This window comes from Gadus morhua, chromosome 9, assembly GCF_902167405.1.
Source record: "Gadus morhua chromosome 9, gadMor3.0, whole genome shotgun sequence".
Classification (NCBI taxonomy): Eukaryota; Metazoa; Chordata; class Actinopteri; order Gadiformes; family Gadidae; genus Gadus; species Gadus morhua.
This window is the reverse complement of record NC_044056.1, coordinates 17,940,797-17,962,720: the sequence shown is the minus strand read 5'-3', so window position 1 is coordinate 17,962,720 and position 21,924 is coordinate 17,940,797. Positions and strand designations below refer to the sequence as shown.

At 42.7% G+C, this 21,924-nt stretch overlaps 1 protein-coding gene across 1 annotated transcript; it reads right to left on the bottom strand.

Moving 5' to 3' along the window:
• Nucleotides 1-478: 478 nt before the first annotated feature.
• tmem231 (transmembrane protein 231) lies at nt 479-21,900 on the bottom strand. Its single transcript, XM_030366256.1, has 7 exons — nt 21,479-21,900; nt 21,154-21,320; nt 20,827-20,955; nt 19,844-19,987; nt 5,451-5,532; nt 5,030-5,135; nt 479-887 (listed from the first exon to the last, which is right to left on the bottom strand). Exons 1-7 carry the CDS (start codon nt 21,615-21,617, stop codon nt 725-727), a joined length of 930 nt encoding a protein of 309 aa, XP_030222116.1. The 5' UTR covers nt 21,618-21,900; the 3' UTR covers nt 479-724.
• Between the last annotated feature and the right edge of the window lie 24 nt (nt 21,901-21,924).

Genomic DNA, 21,924 nt, shown 5'->3' with positions numbered 1-21,924 from the left:
TGCTTTGAAAAAACGGCACAAAATGAGGAGGGATTACCTGTTCCTGGACATCAAACATTAAAAAGAAAGAACAATCTGATCCGGATTCAACTTTCTCAACTGGGCCCTGGTTCAAAAGGGTAAGCCCAGTCAAGCCAGTGGCGTGGGGTAGAAAACACTGCTACATGTATTTTTCTATAATTTGAGACCCATCACTTTCAAGAGAAAATGCTAATAACCGTATAGAGTGAAAAATGTCTCTTTCACATGTCTTTCTTGTTAAATTTGAAAACCTTGGTGATGAAGTGGACCAGAATACATTTATTTCTAGAAAAAAGATCACTGGATGGATTGTTTTGCCCTTGAGAAACTTTTTAGTTCAGATATCTTTTCATGGAGTAAAGGCTGCAGTAGAAAGGTTTTGTGAAAGTTTAAAGCAGCATTACATTTGGTTTATATAATTGCATGTAGCTGTCACATAAAATGAACAATCCCAATGTACAAATATAAGAAATTGTATTTATTACGTTGAAATCCATGTTGAAAAACAAACATATACAATTTTGGTCAAGGTGTCACAGTCAAGTGACTCATTATGTATAGCTGGCGGCTGTTTGCTTGCGTACATGTGCTCATAAAAATAATATTCCCCCAGTGGTCATCACCAGACGCACCGCACCCCGCTCCTCGGCCTAGCCTCTGGAGCTATTGAGACCGCTCTGGTGTTCCCATCACCAGCAGGGGCTCACATTGGATGAAGCTTCACCATGGGGACCGGCAGGGAGGGAAGGACCTGGTTCTGGAACACAAAGGTCTGGACGCGAGTGAAGACCCAGAGGAAGACTAGCAGCACGCTCACGTACTGGATCCAGGCCCCCTTGATGGTCTCCCAGAACCCAGGTCGGTAGGTGGAGAGGGAAGAGCGGTTAAGGAGCATTCTGCCTGGGTTAAACATTAATAAACAGCGGGTTCATGATGATGGTGGGCTGGAGGTGGAAGCATGACAATGATCTACCTCTGTATATCTCACAACTTGATTTGCATAAGTACAGGGTGCTATCTTCAAAGTCAAGGTCAAGGTGAACTTTATTGTCAGACAGACCGTGCTACAAGTTACATAGAGGACCGAAATTACGTTTCTCCATCCTCAAAATGTGCTATTAAAATATTGACCAAACAACATAAAACATAACCTAACCCTGCGTTCACACCAAAAGATGCAAAAAGTTGACGCGCGGCACGATCCCATTCAAAGTGAATGTAGAGACGCGTTGCTGCTTTGCTGCCGCAGCACTTGCTGCTGAGAAAACCGGCAGCAAAATTTGATTTGCGGCGCGTCAAAATCTAATTTGCAGCGCAGCACGCCCGTGCCCGCTGCCGGGCACGGGCGGCGGGTGCGTTCACGTATTTTGCGGCGCGTCAAATGCTGCTCGAGTTGAAATATTTCAACTTTTCGGCAGCAAACGTGTGATGACAGCCAATCAGCGTTCAACAGCGTTGCCACTGAGTGACATGCCGTAACAGCCAATCGGTGTTACTCCCTTGGAGTGACCTAGAGTTCACTACCGTTACATTTATTTAGTAACTCGAAAAAACCCACAAATCAGCATTCTGTAGTGTAGTTGTGTTTACAGTTAAACTAAACTATGGAGTATGCTAAAGGGCTAGAATAACAACCCCAAACAAAACCCAGTTGAGTGCCAGGCAGCACCAGCCTTCCAGGCTCAGAATGGTCTCATGAACCCATAAACGACGGGCATTCCGACGTCTCTACCTCTTCCACAACAGGTAAAGACATGCAATGCTCGTAATGTCGGCCATGGTTTTGAATGAATTCAGAAGCACCGCGGGCAAAACTTGCCGTGCCGCGAAACTTCCCGCGCACCAAAACCTTTGCCGCGCCGCAAAACCTTTGCCGCGCCGCAAAACCTTTGCCGCGCCGCAAAACCTTTGCCGCGCCGCAAAACCTTTGCCGCGCCGCAAAACTTGATTTGCGGCGCCGCAAAACCTCGGCGGCGCCGCAAAACCTCGGCGGCAACGTGTTCGGGCAGCAAATGCATCTTTTGGTGTGAACGCAGGGTAATAGTGCAATCTTGTTGTTCCAATCACAACAAGTCAATGTTATGACTTGTGACTCAACTAAAAAGGACAATAGCGGTCTGTGATCATTTCCCTGTACCAAACCCTCAAATTCTTCAGTGTACCTTGGCATGTACGTGGAAAAATGGGCGTGGGAGTCAACAAAGCCAAACTTTTTTTTTTCCTTTTGTGTTGTGTTTACAGTTTAACTAAACTATGAGTATGCTAAAGGGCTAGAATAACAACCCCAAACAAAACCCAGTTGAGTGCCAGGCAGCACCAGCCTTCCAGGCTCAGAATGGTCTCATGAACCCATAAACGACGGGCATTCCGACGTCTCTACCTCTTCCACAACAGGTAAAGACATGCAATGCTCGTAATGTCGGCCATGGTTTTGAATGAATTCAGAAGCACCGCGGGCAAAACTTGCCGTGCCGCGAAACTTCCCGCGCACCAAAACTTTTGCCGCGCCGCAAAGCCTTTGCCGCGCCGCAAAACCTTTGCGGCGCCGCAAAGCCTTTGCCGCGCCGCAAAACCTTTGCCGCGCCGCAAAACCTTTGCCGCGCCGCAAAACTTGATTTGCGGCGCCGCAAAACCTCGGCGGCAACGTGTTCGGGCAGCAAATGCATCTTTTGGTGTGAACGCAGGGTAATAGTGCAATCTTGTTGTTCCAATAAAAACAAGTCAATGTTGTGACTTGTGACTCAACTAAAAAGGACAATAGCGGTCTGTGATCATTTCCCTGTACCAAACCCTCAAATTCTTCAGTGTACCTTGGCATGTACGTGGAAAAATGGGCGTGGGAGTCAACAAAGCAAAACTTTTTTTTTTCCTTTGTTGGAAAAGTTCCTGTTAAGGTTTGATTGCTTCAAATGGAATTTTCCACGTAAGAAATATCTTACTTGTTAAAATGTAAAGGGTACAACTGTCCACAAAAAAATAAATAATAAGACCGAGGGTTAATGATGGCAGTCTATGTCGCCTCAAGCGAGCTATTGACATAGATTATATTCCAAACGAGTGTTTGTTTTGTCTAACCCAAGTAAACGAATACAAACTGCTACAAACTACCAAGCCAGGGCAGTTTTTATGCATTTACTTGGGTTAGACAAATACACAAGCCAAATTATGCAGGGCTGTAACGATACGCGTATCAAAACCGAAATCGCGACACTCAAAGCCACGAACCTGTCTCGCGGTGTGAGAGGGCAGAAGCGCGATATGCCCTTTCTAACTCTCCGGTCAAATTGACAGATTGAAATTTGCTAATAATTTGTCTAAATAATAGTATGCTGACAGCGCCCCCTCCTATCGATGCCGTAAGTATGCGACTACAATCCTCCGTGACTACGTAGGATTGCATTTCTCCACAGCCGTCGAAGTCCTCATATGCGATATGAACGACATTTATCCAGAGTGGGCCAAGCGCGAAAAAAATTGCCTGTGTGATCCTGTCTCTATTGTTTTGTGTGATTTGACTGGCAGTTTGTCTGCTTATAGGTCGGAATGAAGCGGCCACCGATTATTGACAGGATGGGTACTTTATTCTACCGGACTCGTTCGCTTCTTCGACACACGCGCTACCGCTCGCTCTCCTCGCTCGTCCACTCACTCGTTGACGTCACTCACACACGCATACGCACACTGCCATTCTCGCGCACACACATATGCTACTGCGTTCACACCAAAAGATGCATTTGCTGCCCGAACGCGTTGTCGCCGAAGTTTTGCGGCGCAGCAAATCAAGTTTTGCGGCGCAGCAAAGGTTTTGACGCGCAGCAAAAGTTTTGCTGCGCCGCAGTTTTGCAGCGCGGGAAGTTTCGCGGCACGGCAAGTTTTGCCCGCGGTGCTTCTGAATTCATTCACAACCATGGCCGACATTACGAGCATTGCATGTCTTTACCTGTTGTGGAAGAGGGAGAGACGTCAGAATGCCCGTCGTTTATGGGTTCATGAGACCATTCGGAGCCTGGAAGGCTGGTGCTGCCTGGCACCCAACTGGGTTTTGTTTGGGGTTGTTATTCTAGCCCTTTAGCATACTCATAGTTTAGTTTAACTGTAAACACAACTACAATACAAAATGCTGATTTGTGGGTTTTTTCGAGTTACTAAATAAATGTAACGGTAGTGAACTCTAGGTCACTCCAGTAGGAGTAACACTGATTGGCTGTTACGGCATGTCACTCAGTGGCAACGCCTCAGTGGCAATGCTGTTGAACGCTGATTGGCTGTCATCACGCGTTTGGTGCCGAAAAGTTGAAATATTTCAACTCGAGCAGCATTTGACGCGCTGCAAATCAGATTTTGCCGCGCCGCAAATCAGATTTTGCCGCGCCGCAAATCAGATTTTGCTGCCGGTTTTCTCGGCAGCAAGTGCTGCGGCAGCAAAGCAGCAACGCGTCTCTACATTCACTTTGAATGGGATCGTGCTGCGCGGCAACTTTTTGCATCTTTTGGTGTGAACGCAGGTATGCCTCGTTATTGCGACGTTCATGATGTTCAGGCTTTTCCCCATCTATTGAAAGTTAGGCTATTAAACATGTTGCATTCTATACGACCTGATTATGTCATTATTTAAGCTACATAGCCTAATAAGAAGCGCTAATAAGGATATTTGACTAAACCAACCAAACAGTTGAGGGTTTTTGCCTCCAACTGCAATCTTTGGTTATTACTTTATTCATTTAGCTATAATTTAATAGTATTCTTTCTGTTCAAATCTGTTCAGTGTTCCAAATTATTTGTTATTAAATGTTACATTAAGTTAATTGGTATATAAGTGTTGTTTAAATAAAATGCTTTTTAAATTTCAAAAAATCGTGGGATGTATCGAACCGTGGGTCAAAAATCGTGATACAAACCGAATCGTTAGTTTGTGTATCGTTACAGCCCTAATACAAGTGTATTTCACGCACTGAAGCAGTATGTGGCTGTGTGTGTGTATATATGATCCATCTTTGTGAAAGGATATCTGATGACTTCCAGAGGGTAGCGTATCTCAGTGCTGAGCTTGAAAGGGGAGCCGGTTGCTCTTCCTACGGTCCATACTGGGCTTGGGCATGAGAAGGTCGTGGTCACTGGGATAAATATGGAGAAAGAAAAAGACACAGGGACTCCACTAAATACACCCCTAATAATATAACAAGCGTATTATCGCATAAAGGCTATTATTGTGCATTATATATGTTTAACTGGATCTGAAAGCATGTGGTACTGGAATTACTCATCTAGCGGCCATCTGGTGTGAGACGCTTCACTGACTTGGGTAACAGAATGTGTCATTTCCCCCATCCATCAGAGCGTTTACAACCAAGATGGCCGCTAGTTGAATAAGGCCCAAGTGGTGTACATATGTGTATCGTGCATTGTTCATACAGCGAGTGGACACTCACGATTACGTTCCTGATAGGCCTTGATTATATTGACCAGATTGTATGCACTGGCAAATGGACTGGAGCCATCAATCACTGATACCTTGTTGGGAAAGGAGAGAAGAGTAACGGTTAACACAGGGGGGTGAATAAAAGTATGGTATTTAGAATTGTATGTGTTTGAATTTGTGCTCATTCCACAATTCAACTAAGGAGCCTCACTGAACATTTGTTGGTGCTGTCTTTACAGTGTATTCACTTCAAATGTATTACATTTTTCTATAACATATATTTACAATTTCCCCATACCCACCCGCTTTCTGTTTTCTTGAAATTCTCTAACAGGAGCCTTGTGGGGTAGCCGTGAACCAGATATATTTCGCAAGCTCGTGCTTCATTAGCTCTGCAAATAAGATCCTGCCCCCCTCCCATAGAAATAAAGTTGACGCCCTTTGGAGATCAAAAATGAACGGCGAGGTTCCAAACCTATTGCTCTTTGCGATTCATCTGGCGATGCCAGGCTACGAGTGCGGTGTCTACGGCCTCAGTTAAGGGTAGTCAATTAGCTCTCTATAAGCAAGTTCTAGCGTGCTGATCCTTGGCGGGGACCTGTGCTATACTGAGCAGATTTTCTAGTGTTAGATGTTTTGATGTGGTTCAATAGGGTTATATCTTTTCAGTTATGTTTTACTCGATAATAGTGGAGCTCAAACTATGAAGGTGATGAGACTAATTTAGCAGATATGGTTGGTTAATATTGCCAAAAACCATAATGCTATGGTAGTTGGAATAACAATAGTGAAATAATATGCCTGTATAATGATTTATACAATAAGAATATTACAATTGAAATTGCACATAACCTTAAATAAATGGATTGTAAAGTTATATGTAATTGCTTTACAGAACATATACTCTATTTTGGAAAGCTCTATAGGTGATATGTAATTTTTATCGCAATCAAAACAATAACAAAAGATCATGGGGGTAGTTGTCTCCAACACCATTGCTGGTGAAAATCTTTCCGACGTGAATAAGGCATAAATCATATTCACATAATTTTTTCATAGATGTTAAAGGAGACATAGTATGGTGTTTTCCCAACAAGTAAACATATTATTTGAGTTCTAGAAAACTTGTTTTTGAGGCTGTTTGCTCGAAATAGCTTTTAGGAGAAAAAAATCTCACCTACCGCTATTCCCCTCTGTTTCAGTCCCTTCAGAATGCGCTGTTTCTGGTGTCTGTAGCTTTAATGCAAATGAGCTGCTGTCCATTAACTAATGAGCAGTCAGACTAAACCACAGCATGGGGGAGAAGGGATTGTTGCCGTTTGCGGACTCCTGGAGCTCTATGTCTAATATTATATAATATAATATAATAATAATAATATTATATATGGGTATTTATATAATATTATATCTAATATCATGGCCAAAAGCTATGTGCGCCTCGGATGATATTATGAATCATAAAGACTGTGTCTGACGTCTCTGGTACTTCCACAACAAGTAAAGACTCGTAGTGGGGGATATCTCGGCCGTGGTTGAGAGGAATTGGGGGAAAGGAACTTTGGCCTTGACTCTCTGAAGTCCATGAACCGCGACATGGAGGAGAAAGGGATTGTACTCCGGGAGCTGAGCTGACTGCCGCCAAGACCTACCCCCGCCGGACCTACCCCCGCCGGACCTGCCAGTTTCGACGGCAGTTCATCTCCCGGAGTACACAGCCTAACAAACACATTATTGGTTTGTTTGCATTCAGAGACTCTGACCAGGCAAAAGGCAGGCAAAGCAGAGGTTGTCTGAAGAGGTCTGCGACACCATCCTGGCTCACACCAAAGTGCGGTTCTCTTTGTGAGTGCTACCTTAGTACAAGGAAATATGTTTGAAAGGTACTGCCATTCATTTCCTGCTGATGTTCTGAACACTGAACAAGGCAAAGCTCAAGACGGAACTGTCTCTGATCTATGAGAATTCTGAATTCATGGCTTGCTGTGGTGCACTGGCACTGTACCAGGTTATCATGTGCTACAACCTCCAGGAGACATTCTCTGAGACTGTTAGTTTGTTGAACATTCTCATAACTACTCCTATGACAACAGCTGAAGCTGAGAGATGTTTATGAACTTTGAAAAGAATTAAGACATTCCAGCGAAATTCAATGGGCCAGGAACGTCTGAGTGCACTGGCCATGCTCTCCATGGAGAGGGAACTAGTCCTCAACATGCGTGATTTCAATGGGAAAGTCATTGACCGCTTTGCTGCACTGAAAGAGAGACGAGCAAAGTTTCAGTACAAGTAATGTGATAAGTAATCTCTCTCTCTCTCTCTCTCTCTCTCTCTCTCTCTCTCTCTCTCTCTCTCTCTCTCTCTCTCTCTCTCTCTCTCTCTCTCTCTCTCTCTCTCTCTCTCTCTCTCTCTCCCCCACCCCCCCCCCTTCCCGTGAGGATGGAGACTGGGTTACAGCGGCCCTCACAACCCCACACCCCTTTCAAGTGTATATTGTATATAGTTCTCTGCAAACCTATGGTGGCATCATGCCTTCAATGTGCATATTGTATATAGTTCTCTGCAAACCTATGGTGGCATCATGCCTTCAGTGTGTCTTGAACAACCACACATAAAAGGTTGCACATATTATATTGATAGTTAGTTACCAACACAATAGATTGGCCGTAACACACCTTTTAGAATCTCTCTCTCTCTCTCTCTCTCTCTCTCTCTCTCTCTCTCTCTCTCTCTCTCTCTCTCTCTCTCTCTCTCTCTCTCTCTCTCTCTCTCTCTCTCTCTCTCTCTCTCTCTCTCTCTCTCTCTCTCTCTCTCTCTGACACATACAGATAGAGACAGAGCGAGAATGTTAACTTGTGTATAATTCTCAATTATTATTGATGTATTTGCACATTTGATCTTGCTGAATTCTAGAAGGCAAATAAATTAAGTTAGAACTAGGTTCCCGGCTCCTTTCGTCTTTTTAAGCCGCCACAGGTTTTGAACGTTTTGAACGCAAAAATAAATAATGAATACTCTGATAACTCTGACTGTTTTGATTGAGAATAAGCATTATATGTTTGATTGGTAATATTGCCGTTCATCATTAGGCCTATTACTGCTACTAAAAATAGATTAGATTAAACGAGTATTCGATTGATCCTCAAGGAATTCATTCGATCACTGAAGTTTGGAATTTACTACTCATCCCTTACACATTGAAAAGTTTTGGTTCTCAGCTTACCAAAGGCAGTAGTCATTGTCGTCATAAACCTAAAAAAAAACCTGCTAGGCAAAAAACCTATTTGCCTAACAGGAAGAGAACAGGCGAAAACATACCATCGTGGGCTATGGCTAGAGCACTGTTGTTCTATGCTTTAACCATCCTATGGAACGGTTAAACTTTCTCGCCAACACCTTACAAAGAACATAACTGACAAGCACCCCCAATCAATAATCATAGTAATCATTTATGACTTGCAACCATCCATACACACATTCAGACGGATGGCGGTGTCAATTACCCACGGCGACAGCCAGCTCGTTCAAAGCAGTAGGGTCAGTGTTGCCCAGTGATGTGCAAGTTCACACTTCACAAGAGCTAGCTCAAAGTTCAGTTAATACAGTTTAAAATGAACTAGTTTGTGTTCAGAGTTCACAATTTAGAAATAATATCGGCCTGCCGATATATCGGTCGGGCTCTTCTCGTGGGTTATTATTAGTAGTCAACCAAGTCTAAGAGAGTTTTTCACACGCGGAAACATGGAAAAAAGTTGGAACTGTAAAATTGCTACAAATATATCACAGCAAAAATATAACTACAATATTAAACAACATAGCCAATATGCAAAGGAAACATATACTTTACTCGCGTAACCGACCGTTCTGTGCCGATGAAAGGAGTGCTGTCTGTGGACTACAGTGGACAGCGCTGTTGTAAAGTATGGCTTTCAAGAAAGCCTTAAAAGCTAATTGTAGGAACTTTATTGACATTAAAGAACTATAGCTGCAATCGTGATGCAGGCTGGTTATTGCATCCAATAACCAAGATCAACAAAAAGCTATTTCTATTGTGTGACGGCCACAGGGTTGCCTTTGTGTTGTGGTGTTGCTTCTGGTGTGTTCTGACCTGCAGGGAGCTGGTTGGTGGAGCCACATCAACTAACGAGATGCAACTCACCTGAGCAGGCTGGGCTCAGGAGCCTATAAAGCAGCCCTGATCAAGTAACTCTTCCCTCTCCCTGGCCTGCAGCCTGATCCTTAGTTTCCTTGATGTTTGGTTGCTCACGGTATTCTTTAATAAATTTGTTATGTTCATAAAAGACAATGTGTGGCCTCCCCTTCAATGGTACAACGGTTGAGCCAGGTTGTAACATATGGGGGCTCGTCCGACCAATTTGGTGAGTTTTTCAATGATGGTAAAACTTTCGGTAGTTAAACTGGTACTTGCTTCATTTAGCTTATTCTATAGGCATTATGAGGAAGGAGTTAGGGTTTAACCTTGCATAATGGAGGTAATCGGTCTGGGCAATAATTGACAGGACTTATTTAAACCCTGGCGTTTCCCCTTTGGGTTGCGTGAATTATTTTTGTTTTGTTTTTTTAATCCTTTTGGTAGTGCCCTTCAATGGTACAACCGTTGAGCCAGGTTGTAACAATTGTTACACCAAACATACCTCCAGGGGAATTATGTTAAAACAGGATAACATTAATGTCTCAGTGAATGAATCTAATGAATTGAACACCATCGTTTTTGACTAACGCGATTGGCTCCTGCAATCTGCAAAATTTCAAGTAGATCAGCCGATCACCGTTCACGTGTTTTGGGCGTAAATTAAACTATGCAACTCCAACATATATATATATATATATATATATATATATATATATATATATGTGTATATATATATGTATATATATATGTATATACATTTTTTAATATTCATTTATCGGCCATTATAAATGCCGATACCGAATAGTTTAAAAAATGCCTAATATCGGCCGATAATATCGCCGATATATCGGTCGGGCTCTAGTATTTTGCATGGATTGATTTGTTTTAATATGTAAGTAGCTGGTGTTTAAACAAACTACTGTCGCCAATAACAATGTCAACAATTTAAATATTTACCACTGGAGCAATATTAAAAAGTGGAAGCGGAGGCGCTTCCAAACTAGCCAGTCCAAACTGAACGCTACAAACGCTAGGCAGCACTCTAGCCCCATCTCCATAGGACGCAACTCGCAAGGAAGTGATCTAGCAAGGCTGTAGCCTTGCTAGATGCTGCAGCCTAAGTCTTAAGTAGGGATCGACCGATATATCGGTCGGCCAATATTATCGGCCGATATTCGCGTTTTTTACGTGTATCGGTATCGGCCGATACGCGGCCGATTTTCGCCGATATTTTTTTCGCCAATTTTATTTTATTTTTTTTACTTGTTCTACCTCACCTGTTTTTACTATTTGTTAAATATAGTTTTTTATATTGAAGTTCAATAAATGTTCCTTTTTTTAATTGAGACTTGTAACATTTGTTATCAGTGTAATTTTTATGATTGAGGGAGCAAAAAAAAAAAAAAAAAAAAAAAAAAAAGTAGTATCGGCTCTAAATATTGGTATCGGCGTATCGGCTAAGGCTGATGAAAAAATATCGGTATCGTATCGGCCCTAAAAAATCCGTATCGGTCGATCCCTAGTCTTAAGTATTTGCTGGAATTTGCTGCAGCCTAAGTCTTTACTGGAATTTGGTTTCCTGTGTTTCCTTGGAAGAAAGGGGGTAAAGAGGATATGGCAGGCGACCAAATTAAATGTTACCTTGAATTAACCTATTGATTTCTCTGGGTTTCAGCATTGTTGGAAAATTATAAAAAAAAAATATTAAAATTATAAAAATTAATACACAACTCGGCAAAAATAAATAAAATAGGTCTAGTCTTTTTTGGATATTTTAATGCGGAATGTTACTTATTATGCTGTGGAGTGCGAGTGCTTGATGCTTGTTTGAGCAGCACCAGCTCACCAGAGTCAGACTGATTGGACTCTAGGGCATGTTGCGTATTAATCAATGCGTACGGGTTAAACCAGCCATCCCCCCCACACACTCGGGGGACCTGCTACATGGCAGAATGTAATGCTGAGTGTTTTTTTACCGACTAGTGCCTCACCGATTCTAAATCGTAAACATGTTCAATAATTACGATCTCATATCCTTTAGTATGGGGGGAACCATGACGACAGCTGGGGATGCAGGCAATTGTTTGTCACGTAGGAAGCAAGCCAACAAGGAGCAAGTTATCATAACGGAAGCCATGGTAGCATAAGCAAAAGTTGGTTGGAGAAACAGCTTGTTGAGTTAAAACCTTTCCGTGTTAGTGTGTGGTGCACTTTGTTGGCAAAACAGTAAAATGTATCTAAAACTATCATAAGGTGTGTGGCCTTTCACGTTTTTGAAATTGAAAAACTAGTCTAGACTAGACTAGTCTATCTAGTGTGTACCCAGCATAACACCTGCTCTTTCAATAATTGATCCATCAAATCTGCAATAAACCGCTTTAAACGCCCCAGTGCAGTGACGGGGACACTGCTGTGCAAGGTGCCGACCTTCGGAGGAGACGTAAAACCAAGGTCCTGACTCACTGAGGTCATAAAAGATCCCAGGGCACTTATCGCAAATTCATCTGGCCCCCTAATCATCCTCTTGTATTATTGGCTGATTCATTTAATTCCCTCATTCTCCACCTCAAGCTGCTGTGTGGTGAGCGTTCTGTGCCGATTGGATTCTGTGCATTCCCCATGTGGGTGCTTCACATTGCTGGTGGTTAGTGAGGTCCCCCTCTTCACTGTAAAGCGTCTTGAAGGTATAGAAAAGCGCTATATAAATTCAATCAATTATGATTAAACATCCTAATCCTGTGTCCTGGTTTTGGAGAGGCCCAGCTAGATGGAGTGTGGCAGTCACCTCTAATATAAGTACTGTAATAAAGTTAAATTGGCTCACAGGACCAATGGTTTGTTGAGTAAAATTTGGGGAAACAAATCCCGTTTTCCCTTTCATAATGCAACAGCAGGATAGTCTGCTTCTATATACACAAGATCCATTCTACTCTTTGCGGAGTGATTACAGAAAAACCTGATGAAAAGTTGGTTCAGGCTGGGCCAATGAATGCCAGTGTACCAAGTGTGTTCTACAGGCTTTCTGTTAGTTGGCATTTAGCGGGATTGGCTGACTAGAATCTCAATTAGCCGCTAATATAAATCTCGACAGACATCTTGGTTGCTTAATTGAAAAGATATAATAAAGCTATTAAATAAAGTAAAACAAAATAAAATACAAAAATGTTCATCAAATTACTTTTTCAAGTTTTCTGTGAGCTTACATTGACAAGCGAATAGTCAGTGAATATGCATTATGCGTGGCAGACTGAATGTATTGCCTACTTGTGTCCTGGTGCGACACACAACAATCACACAAAGCCATTCTTTCGTTCTAAATCAAACCCTGGAGTGTAGGGAAGGTCTTGGGAGGTTTTAATCCATTGGACCTCTGGTGCAGACCAAACAAACACACTGGGTTGCACATAAGAACGGGAGTCTCTCTCCGCTTCCAAGTGAACTCCTGTTCTGTCTGCTTTAGGTGTGAATGTGATCAGTACCAACATTACAAACCTTATGAGAAAACCATGCTATGGTGTCTATTTATGTACACCTTTGCATCAGACATGAATAATAAAAATATTAAGCCAGGTAGGGTATATGTGAACATTTCCTACATTAAATGAGTGCTGTAAGACATGGTGAAATCCATAGGTGAAACAACACAGCTTTGAATAGCGGTTATCTCAGCCAGGGCTGGCGTTAGAGACGTTGGAGTTCACGACTAGTAAGTCCCTTGTTCTTTGCATGAGCAAATACTTGTGCTTCACGCATTCAAAGCAATGCAAATTGAAAGTTCGCTTCGCTTTTGGTGTGAACACCTAATATGGATAGCCATTAGAGAAAATAACTTCTTTGAAATATTGTGTTACCACGACCGAGTTCTGCGTGTTAGCATGGACGGTTTAACAGAACAACAATTTATACATTACCGTGTATTTTCTCGTTGTGGCCCAGGAGGGACCTTGAAACAAGGCAGTCATACATATTCAAGATGAGGTTCTGTCAATGAGGTCGAACAAGAACGCAAGGGAGAACGTTGTGCATCAACTACTGACTCTGCACTTAATAAGCTGATTTGGGCATCTACAAACAAAAATATTTGTTGCATTAACAATTCAAATTATGACATGTTTAACACAACCAAAATCAACGTGTTAACAAGCACAATTCGGTTTTGTTAAGGCAACATTTCTAAAACATTATTTGCAATTATAGCTTTGGCTAGCCATTCACTGAACGCAGTAGATTTGGAGGCTATGGCTATGCGTTGTTAAGATGGGTTATCAAGCTGTGCTGTGTAATGCTCCAAGGGCGTGATGAATGAGACACCTTGAAGCCGGGCGGAGCCATGACGCTGTGTGCACATAATTGAATTCAGCTCGGCACTTGTCATTTGCTAGCCTTTGTCCTCAATCATCGAGGCCCGTCTCGTGAAGTGCAGTCACTTCCAGTGCCTGCAGACTCCATGGCTGCTGGGACAATGGCTAAGGTTGTCATGTAAATAACTGTTTTTATAAGTCCCTATCAGTGTTGGGGTAGTTACTCAAAAAAGTAATTAGTTACTTATTACTAGTTACTTCTGTAAATTGTAATGAGATTACTTAACTAGTTACTGCATTTGAAAAGTAACTTCACGACTTAATACATTACTTTCCCGCTTCTTAATTAAACATCGTAGCCCTATCATCACTTTGTGTTTAATGTATTTTTTGGCTTAATTTACATTAACATAACAGGTTAAGAGTCATTGTGATGGTTCTATAACGCTTTATGCAGTCCCTCCAGAAAAATGTGGCGTTTTTTTGTGATTTATGCGGCTAAAAATCCTTGATTATGCGGCACGTTTTCTTAAAAAATGCTATGAAATATGCGGCATATTTATGCAATTTTATGCGATGAAATTGCGGGAACTTGCAAAAAAATGCGGGAACTTGACTCCCCCAACACCCTGTTCTCACTAGGCTACTACTTTAATGTAAAGATTCATTACTTATTACTTCTATGATAAACAAGCATACTACATCACAGAAAGTGCTGGGAATATTTACAATTTACAATTTGACCTGATGAGCTGGCTGTCGCCTTGCATGGTTGACTTTGCCGCCGGTGTGTCAATGTATGTATTAAACGATGTAAGTCGCTTTGGATAAAAGCGTCTGCTAATTGCCCTAATTGTAAATTGGAATATTTAAGTTCTCATCTTGTTTTATTTGAGACCTTAAAATATGGCTCAAACTTACAAAACATTGAGTACAACTTCTGTAGCTTTACAAAAAGAATCTGCTACAACTTAAATAAATAAAATGCATATGCAAGTTTCTGCCGGCGACCCGCCGCCCACTCTCGCGGGTGTCTCGGGTCTCACGAAGCACCGAATTGCTTTACGGCACTACAGACCCACAAACCCGGAACCGGCTCGATATAAACACAAGTAGCGAAGGGATTGTTAGATTCATCATGGATCAACCGACTTAAAAGAGACAGAGAAACCCAATGTCGGAGAGAGAAAAGGGAGACTGACCGACAGAGAGGCCAGACACGAGTAAACGTTGGGCGAGCTTCTCAGGAATAGCGTGAACTGAAAGAAAAAGAAGACTGCAAATCGGATGCCGACTTGCCATGGCCGTGTTGCTCTTGTAATTGCAAGTACCCTTGGGTGAACATTGTACCCTTTGTATTGTGGCTTCTTGATGTTGATAGTCTCTGTAAAAATGTGTTTGCTCGACCGTTTTGTTGTGAGCCCTGTATGTTTCTAGCTTGCTTGCTGGGGTGTTAGCTTACTCGCTACCAAACACGTTTGTTTTCATGGTTGTTCGTCTGCTCGTCCCCCAGACACAGGCTAAATCCCAGAACACTGATTCTTGTTCTAGATCACTAAACCGCTATTCGAATGCCTCAGATTTTTCTAAGAGTGGATAGCCTATATCATTTGACATGTCCGGCTGGCCATATAATGCAGTACCCTGCACGAGAGCTGCTAGTTAGCACATATTCGTCTGTAACAGATATGTGAACCTCCATTATAGCTTTAGCCATGTTATACCTTTGGTATAGTTCCCCACATGTTCCCCATATGTTTGTAAAAAGATTGCTTTGTATTTTGGCAAACAGAATTGTTATGAGGCGTGAGGCTTGATGACACAAGACGGCTCGGCCTGCCTGCCCCAGTACAGCCACCACCCACATCCGAACTTGTGCGGGTACAAGTGTCACGAGGAAATCAAGAGAACCCTCAAGAAGATCTTACACAATAGCCTGAGGCAAAAAACAAATCTTGAAGAAGTATCACTTGCATTTCTTTCAATATCCAAAATAAATATTTTTCTCACCAAAGTGTGTATTATTGAACAAATGAAAGAGTGCTGCCAAAATCTGTTATTAAAAAAAATGGAAACATTTTAAAACCATATACAATTATATTTATTTACAAGGTTTATTTGCGGGCATTTACTCGTAAACGTAAATGTGTCCCTACTAGGGTTGCCGCGGTATACGGTATTACCGGTGTGACCAGTGTTGGACCAACACCTTTTTTTTTTTTTTTTTGTAATAAAAAACAAATTCAGTAAAAATGAATAATATAATTAAGAAAATTTAAATGTGTAGAATAGGCCACAGTTCTGCTCTGTGCGGGAGAATTGGCGCGCCGAGAATTGACACGCTTCCTTACAAGACCGGTAACCATAGCAACGCCGGTAAACAAACCCTGCAAAGCCCAATCCCTACGTGAGCTCCCCGCGCTACGGCCATCCGGAGGCGCACACAGCTTTTGGACGTGATATTATGATATATAAAATAATATTATACTATTATATATAGAACGTTATAAGACGCCGAGAATTGGCGCGCTGCCAGCCGCTGTCACCGAGTGCGAGAGGAGAGTTGACGGAGAAGATGGCGGTTGACCTATAGTTTCAAAGTTAATACAGTTTATACCGGTAATACCGGTGTTGACACGAGCGTATTACTCGGTGTGAAAATGTCCACACCGCGGCAACCCTAGTCCCTAATCTTCCAGACATAGTATCTGCCTATGACAATTCTCCCGCAGGGACTAGAGACGGCATACCGTCTCAATCTCTGAATCTATTTCCCTGTAATTCTGTACATAAGTGACGTACTTGAGCAGATACATAAATGTACGATTGCTGCGCAAATTGTTCATGCGCAAAGAAGTTGCCAAAGTTGCATAGTTCCCCTTTAAAGTATTGCTGTCGATCCAGTGCACCTTCAATCCTAAGTAACTTTTGATGCTGGCAGATCAAGGTGGAGACATGATCCAGGAATGACTCAAATTATTTTGAGCTCCGATTCCATGTCGGTATAACACTTGTTCAGGTAGGCTAATGGGAAAATGTTTTCCTGTCGGATTTTGGCTTACGAGTCCGGGTATTTTATCTAGTATTTTTCGAAATCTAGGCGATACAATAGTCGACAGGGGAAGCATGTCTTCTACAATGAACCCTGCAACCAGCCTGTCTTTCTGTGCCACCTGCTTCTGCTTTCCATCACTTGAACACTCCTTCGCACAAGACGCTACGTCACTCAAATCGATGGCAACGTGCCGAGACAAGCAGGCGCTGCAGACACACAGGCAGCACGCATGCACGCACCACAACAGAACAGAACTTTACCCGCAGGCAAACACGGCTTGGGTAATGCAGGAAAACGCGTTACTATAGTCTAGTAAAGTAGTGTACTTACCGATATTTTAAATGTAATGCGTTACTTTACTTCGTTTCCCAAAAAAGTAACATCGTTACTGTAACGCGTAATAAAGTAACGCGTTACCCCCAACCAGGGATTAAAATTAACGACGTCCCGTCGTCCCGGGGACTTAATTAATTGTCATCGGGAGGATTTTTATTCTCTTTCGGGTCGACTTCGGGACGAAGAGAATTTTGCGGGCACTGACTTCATTTTTCTGTTTAAGTTTTCCACACTTCTGTGATGTTCGCGATCGGTGGAAAATACTTATTTAATGGAGAGGGCTTCGGCAATTGGTTGGCGCGCTCGCGTTTGTGTTGTTCAGTGAGACAGCGGGTGTAAAATCCCCCGTTCGTCAGGCTTTCTTGGTTCACTGGGGAAGGCGGGGCTGCGCACAGAGTCAAAAAAAAAGTGGGCCGGCCCACCGGGAGACTCCCGATCTCCAGCCTATGCTGCAGAGCGAATTTAAATCGCCGGCAGAACGGCCTGGGGGTCTAACACCGTCATTTATCTAAATTTAATTTATCTAAATGTCATATATATAGGCTACATAGCAGCTGCATTTCACATTAATCGCAATTATTACATGGGTCTTCTCAATGCCATGGAACGCTCCGTTCGCTTGCAATGGGACCTTCACAACTTCCGGCGGTGAATTATATTTGATAATTCACCGTTACTAAGTATAATCATGAGTATGATTGACCGCTGTCAAGGAAAACAACAGATTTTTCGCCTCTAATGAAGTCTCGCTCCGCAAGTACCGGTAACTTGTCAACCTCAGCGACGTCAACGTCTTTGGCGGACTATTTCTCTGCTGATCAACACTACGAATGCTGGTGGTATAAAATAAATTGTAAAAAGACACACCATGTGAAGTTATTGTTTCGTTTTGGCAAGTAGCCGTGTTAGAGTCGGGATATGTAGAGAACATCGCCGGTCATGATTGAAAATAAGCCCCTTCAGGGCGAGGCAAGTTCGCCCTGTCGGGGCTTATTTTCCCGATAATTACCGGCGTTCTATACACTATCCCTTTTTACATTCCCGCTGCTTCGGGTTTGCCTTTGTAGGTGCATTGAGAGGATGAGCGGGCGAATCCGCTGTCAGTGCGTGTGCATGATACGCAGGTTTATCCGATAAGTGGTAGTGTACCCGCGCACCTTTGGCATGTAGGCCTATGCGCGCTTGTCTCTGTGTGCGTCTGTGAACGAAATGACAGAGAGAAAGATTGCTACGCGGAGATGTACGAACGGAACGATATTTATATTTCAAAATCGCTAAAACGTTTAAAAAAAAAAAGCTGAATCAATTTGTGGCGCTCGGTGTTGATTCTGTGGCGCTGCGTCACACATTGTTCTATGTACACGCACACACACACACACACACACACACACACACACACACACACACACACACACACACACACACACACACACACACACACACACACACACACACACACACACACACACACACACACACAGTGGTCACGTAGATAGACCACAGTTCTGCGAGGGTGTTGCTTGACATCTGGAAATAAATATATTATTTCATCAACATAATGTATTGTGTTTTTATTATATTATCAGTAGGCCTAAGTATAACAACTCAAAATGTAAAAAATATTTATGGGAAAAATTCGGGACGATTCGGGACGGTTCAAAATGTTTTTCGGGACGTTTCCGGGACGGTGGTGAAAATGTTTTAATTTTAATCCCTGCCCCCAACACTGGTCGCTATCTATTGCCGAATGAGGTAACTCAACGGTGATTGAGCCACTGGTATGCAAGTAAATTTGTGCCATCGGATTTTGAAAATAAAAAAGCCATTTGAATTCTAAGCACTGAATATTTATGCATTGAAATAATTTATCTGATTTTTTTGCCTCTGAATTTAAAGTGTAATTCCGGCGCAAATTGAACCGAGGATCTTTGTTTTGGCAGGAAAACCCATCAAATAAGCCTTCCAGATACCTTTTTAATAGAAAATCGAGTATTATAGTTTGCCGGGCGCAATGTTTGGCGCCCATGTTGTTGGCTTGGGGCATTGAGTTTCGCTTCTAAATCTGCATTTTTGAACCACTAATATTTTTAAAAATATCACCAAACCTCTGCAGTAGCATGACTAGGGTCCCTACACATAAAACGAAGCACAAACAACTTAGGGTGCACTCACACTAGGCTATCTGGCCGTGGCCGTTTTCACACCTAACAGTGCTCAACTGGCCCCATTGTTCTCTGGCCTGCACTCACACTAGGCCATCTGGCCGTGGCCGTTGGCCGTCTCAACTGTGGCCTGGCCACGGTAGGCTCTCGTACAAACGTCATCACGTCGTAACACGTCATCACCAAGCGTCCGCTGCATGGACCATAATAAAGTCTGCCGACAGTCAGAGTTTTAACAACAATGGACAATTGGCTCCTGCAATCTGCAAAATTTCAAGTAGATCGGCCGATCACGTTCACGTGTTTAGGGCGTAAATCAGCCGATAATGATCGGTGCCAGATCAATCAGTGCATCACTAAAAATGACCATTTAAAAAGAGGGGGGAGGGTTGAGCTCACGTTGTAAACGTTGTAGAGGCCGCGGTGAGGCAGCGGGACTCTCTGCTGTAACCTCAGGTCTCCGGCGACAAACAGCTGGGCTCCAGGAACCGGAGAGGAGTGCTGGATGTAGGCCAGGCTTTGCATCACCACAGTGGACATCCTCTGAATTAAGAAAAAACGGAAAATCACACTATTATCTCCTGGAAGCAGAACCATAGCAGAATGAGGCTTTGGTTTATTTTGGGCTTGACTAAAATGGACAAGTGTGATACTATGAAGGAATATGTTAACACAATAAAGTTGTTTGCTTAGCATATTACATTGCAAATGTTGTGGAACTTGTTTGCAATGACCGAATAAAGATAAAGATTAAGACGTTTATTTAGAACGTTAACAACGTAATACAAAAGCTGCATTGGTCTGCAGAGCACCTGCCTTAGAGTTTTGACCAACAGTTTTTTCTTGTTTCTTTGATACCTCCAATAAAGTCAACGGCAATTTTGTTATCAAACAATGAGCATACATGGCTCGCCAACAACCAGCTGTTGTATTTGTTATTTGTTACTTGATACATGACACTCTGGGATTTGTGTCATGTATCATCATCTAATCTATGAAGGCCATTGTCTGAACATTTTCCAAGTTAGTATCAGACACCTTCATGCATTGCCCTTCAGATGTCTAGTTATTAAAACCCTGAGGACAACTTTACAGACTCTATATGCCAGGGGCGTGGTCAGTCCCTGAACACACTTTAAACATGTTTTGTCTATCTGAACAAACCCGGAATCTCTCCGGCCGATACTGCCTTGTGTCAACTTGGATCAAAGGCCTGAATATGAGTACATACTGGCAGCACAGAACATCGGATTTCCTCTCTAAGAAGCAAGGCTCACCTCAGAAGACTGTGTTATTCCACGAATATAACATTCATTAAGCATATAAGGCAAGATATTAATTATAATTATTCTGAGGGAATAGCAGGTGGATGACAGACGTACAAAGAGCTGGTAGCTGAATGTGAGGAGCAGCTGCACGCTGTACACCTCCTCCTCGGGCTTGAGAGGGAGCTGCACTTCCAAGATTAGACGGTCCAACTTGCCATCCTGGTTCTGGTCCTGCTCCTGAACCTGGTCCACACACACACACACACACACACACACACACACACACACACACACACACACACACACACACACACACACACACACACACACACACACACACACACACACACACGATGCCCGATTTATATGACAATCTTAGAAGTTTCACATGATCGTTCAACTGAAGCCATTTATTTACTGACCAGCTCCTGACTAACTTACTGATATTGTAGGAATACGGAGGTTGGGCCCAAGCATGTTGTTAAAACTGGAAAAAGTACTCCAGGCTACATAGTCTCCCTTGGTGTTGGTCGATGCAACAAAAATAGTTTGATACTGGAACCTCACAACAGGCTGCTCCTCATAGGAGCTCCTCTTGATCCAGAAACCTAAAACAAAGCAGCTTTAAACAGCGAAAATGTCCGAGTCATACGTGCATCTATTAACAGCCTTATATGCAAAGAATACAAAGCACTTCAACACGTCGAAGGTAACGGCCGATGTGGTACTTTCAGCGAGTAGGAGGTTTGACAGTCATTATCATTACCTTGGCTTCTGTAAGCAACCAGTAGAGGTGAAATGTATGTAAGACACAAAACAACAACCAGAAACAACGTTGCCTTCGTGCAAACGCTGGTTTTGTACCGAATCAAAGCCGGATGAGAATAGACTTCATAGAAAGCCATAACAACATAAAACGACTGCAGAGTACCATTAAACAATCAGATAGCACGAATGCTAACTCGGTACTCTTTCATATTAGCAGCGTAGTTAAAGAAAGCACGGTTTACAAACGGAAAAATTAACACAGCGAATAAAGTACAACTAAATAAAGTTTATCCATATTCAGCTAGGTAAAGAGCTAGGACAACTTATTTTGCAAGTAGCCTATATAAGCTAAGCTAGGTTGCTCAAATACGATGCTCCATGCTTAAGCTACTTCCCGTCCTTCTGCTTAGCGTCTCAAGTGGTTGCCATGGTAGTCGCTGGTCT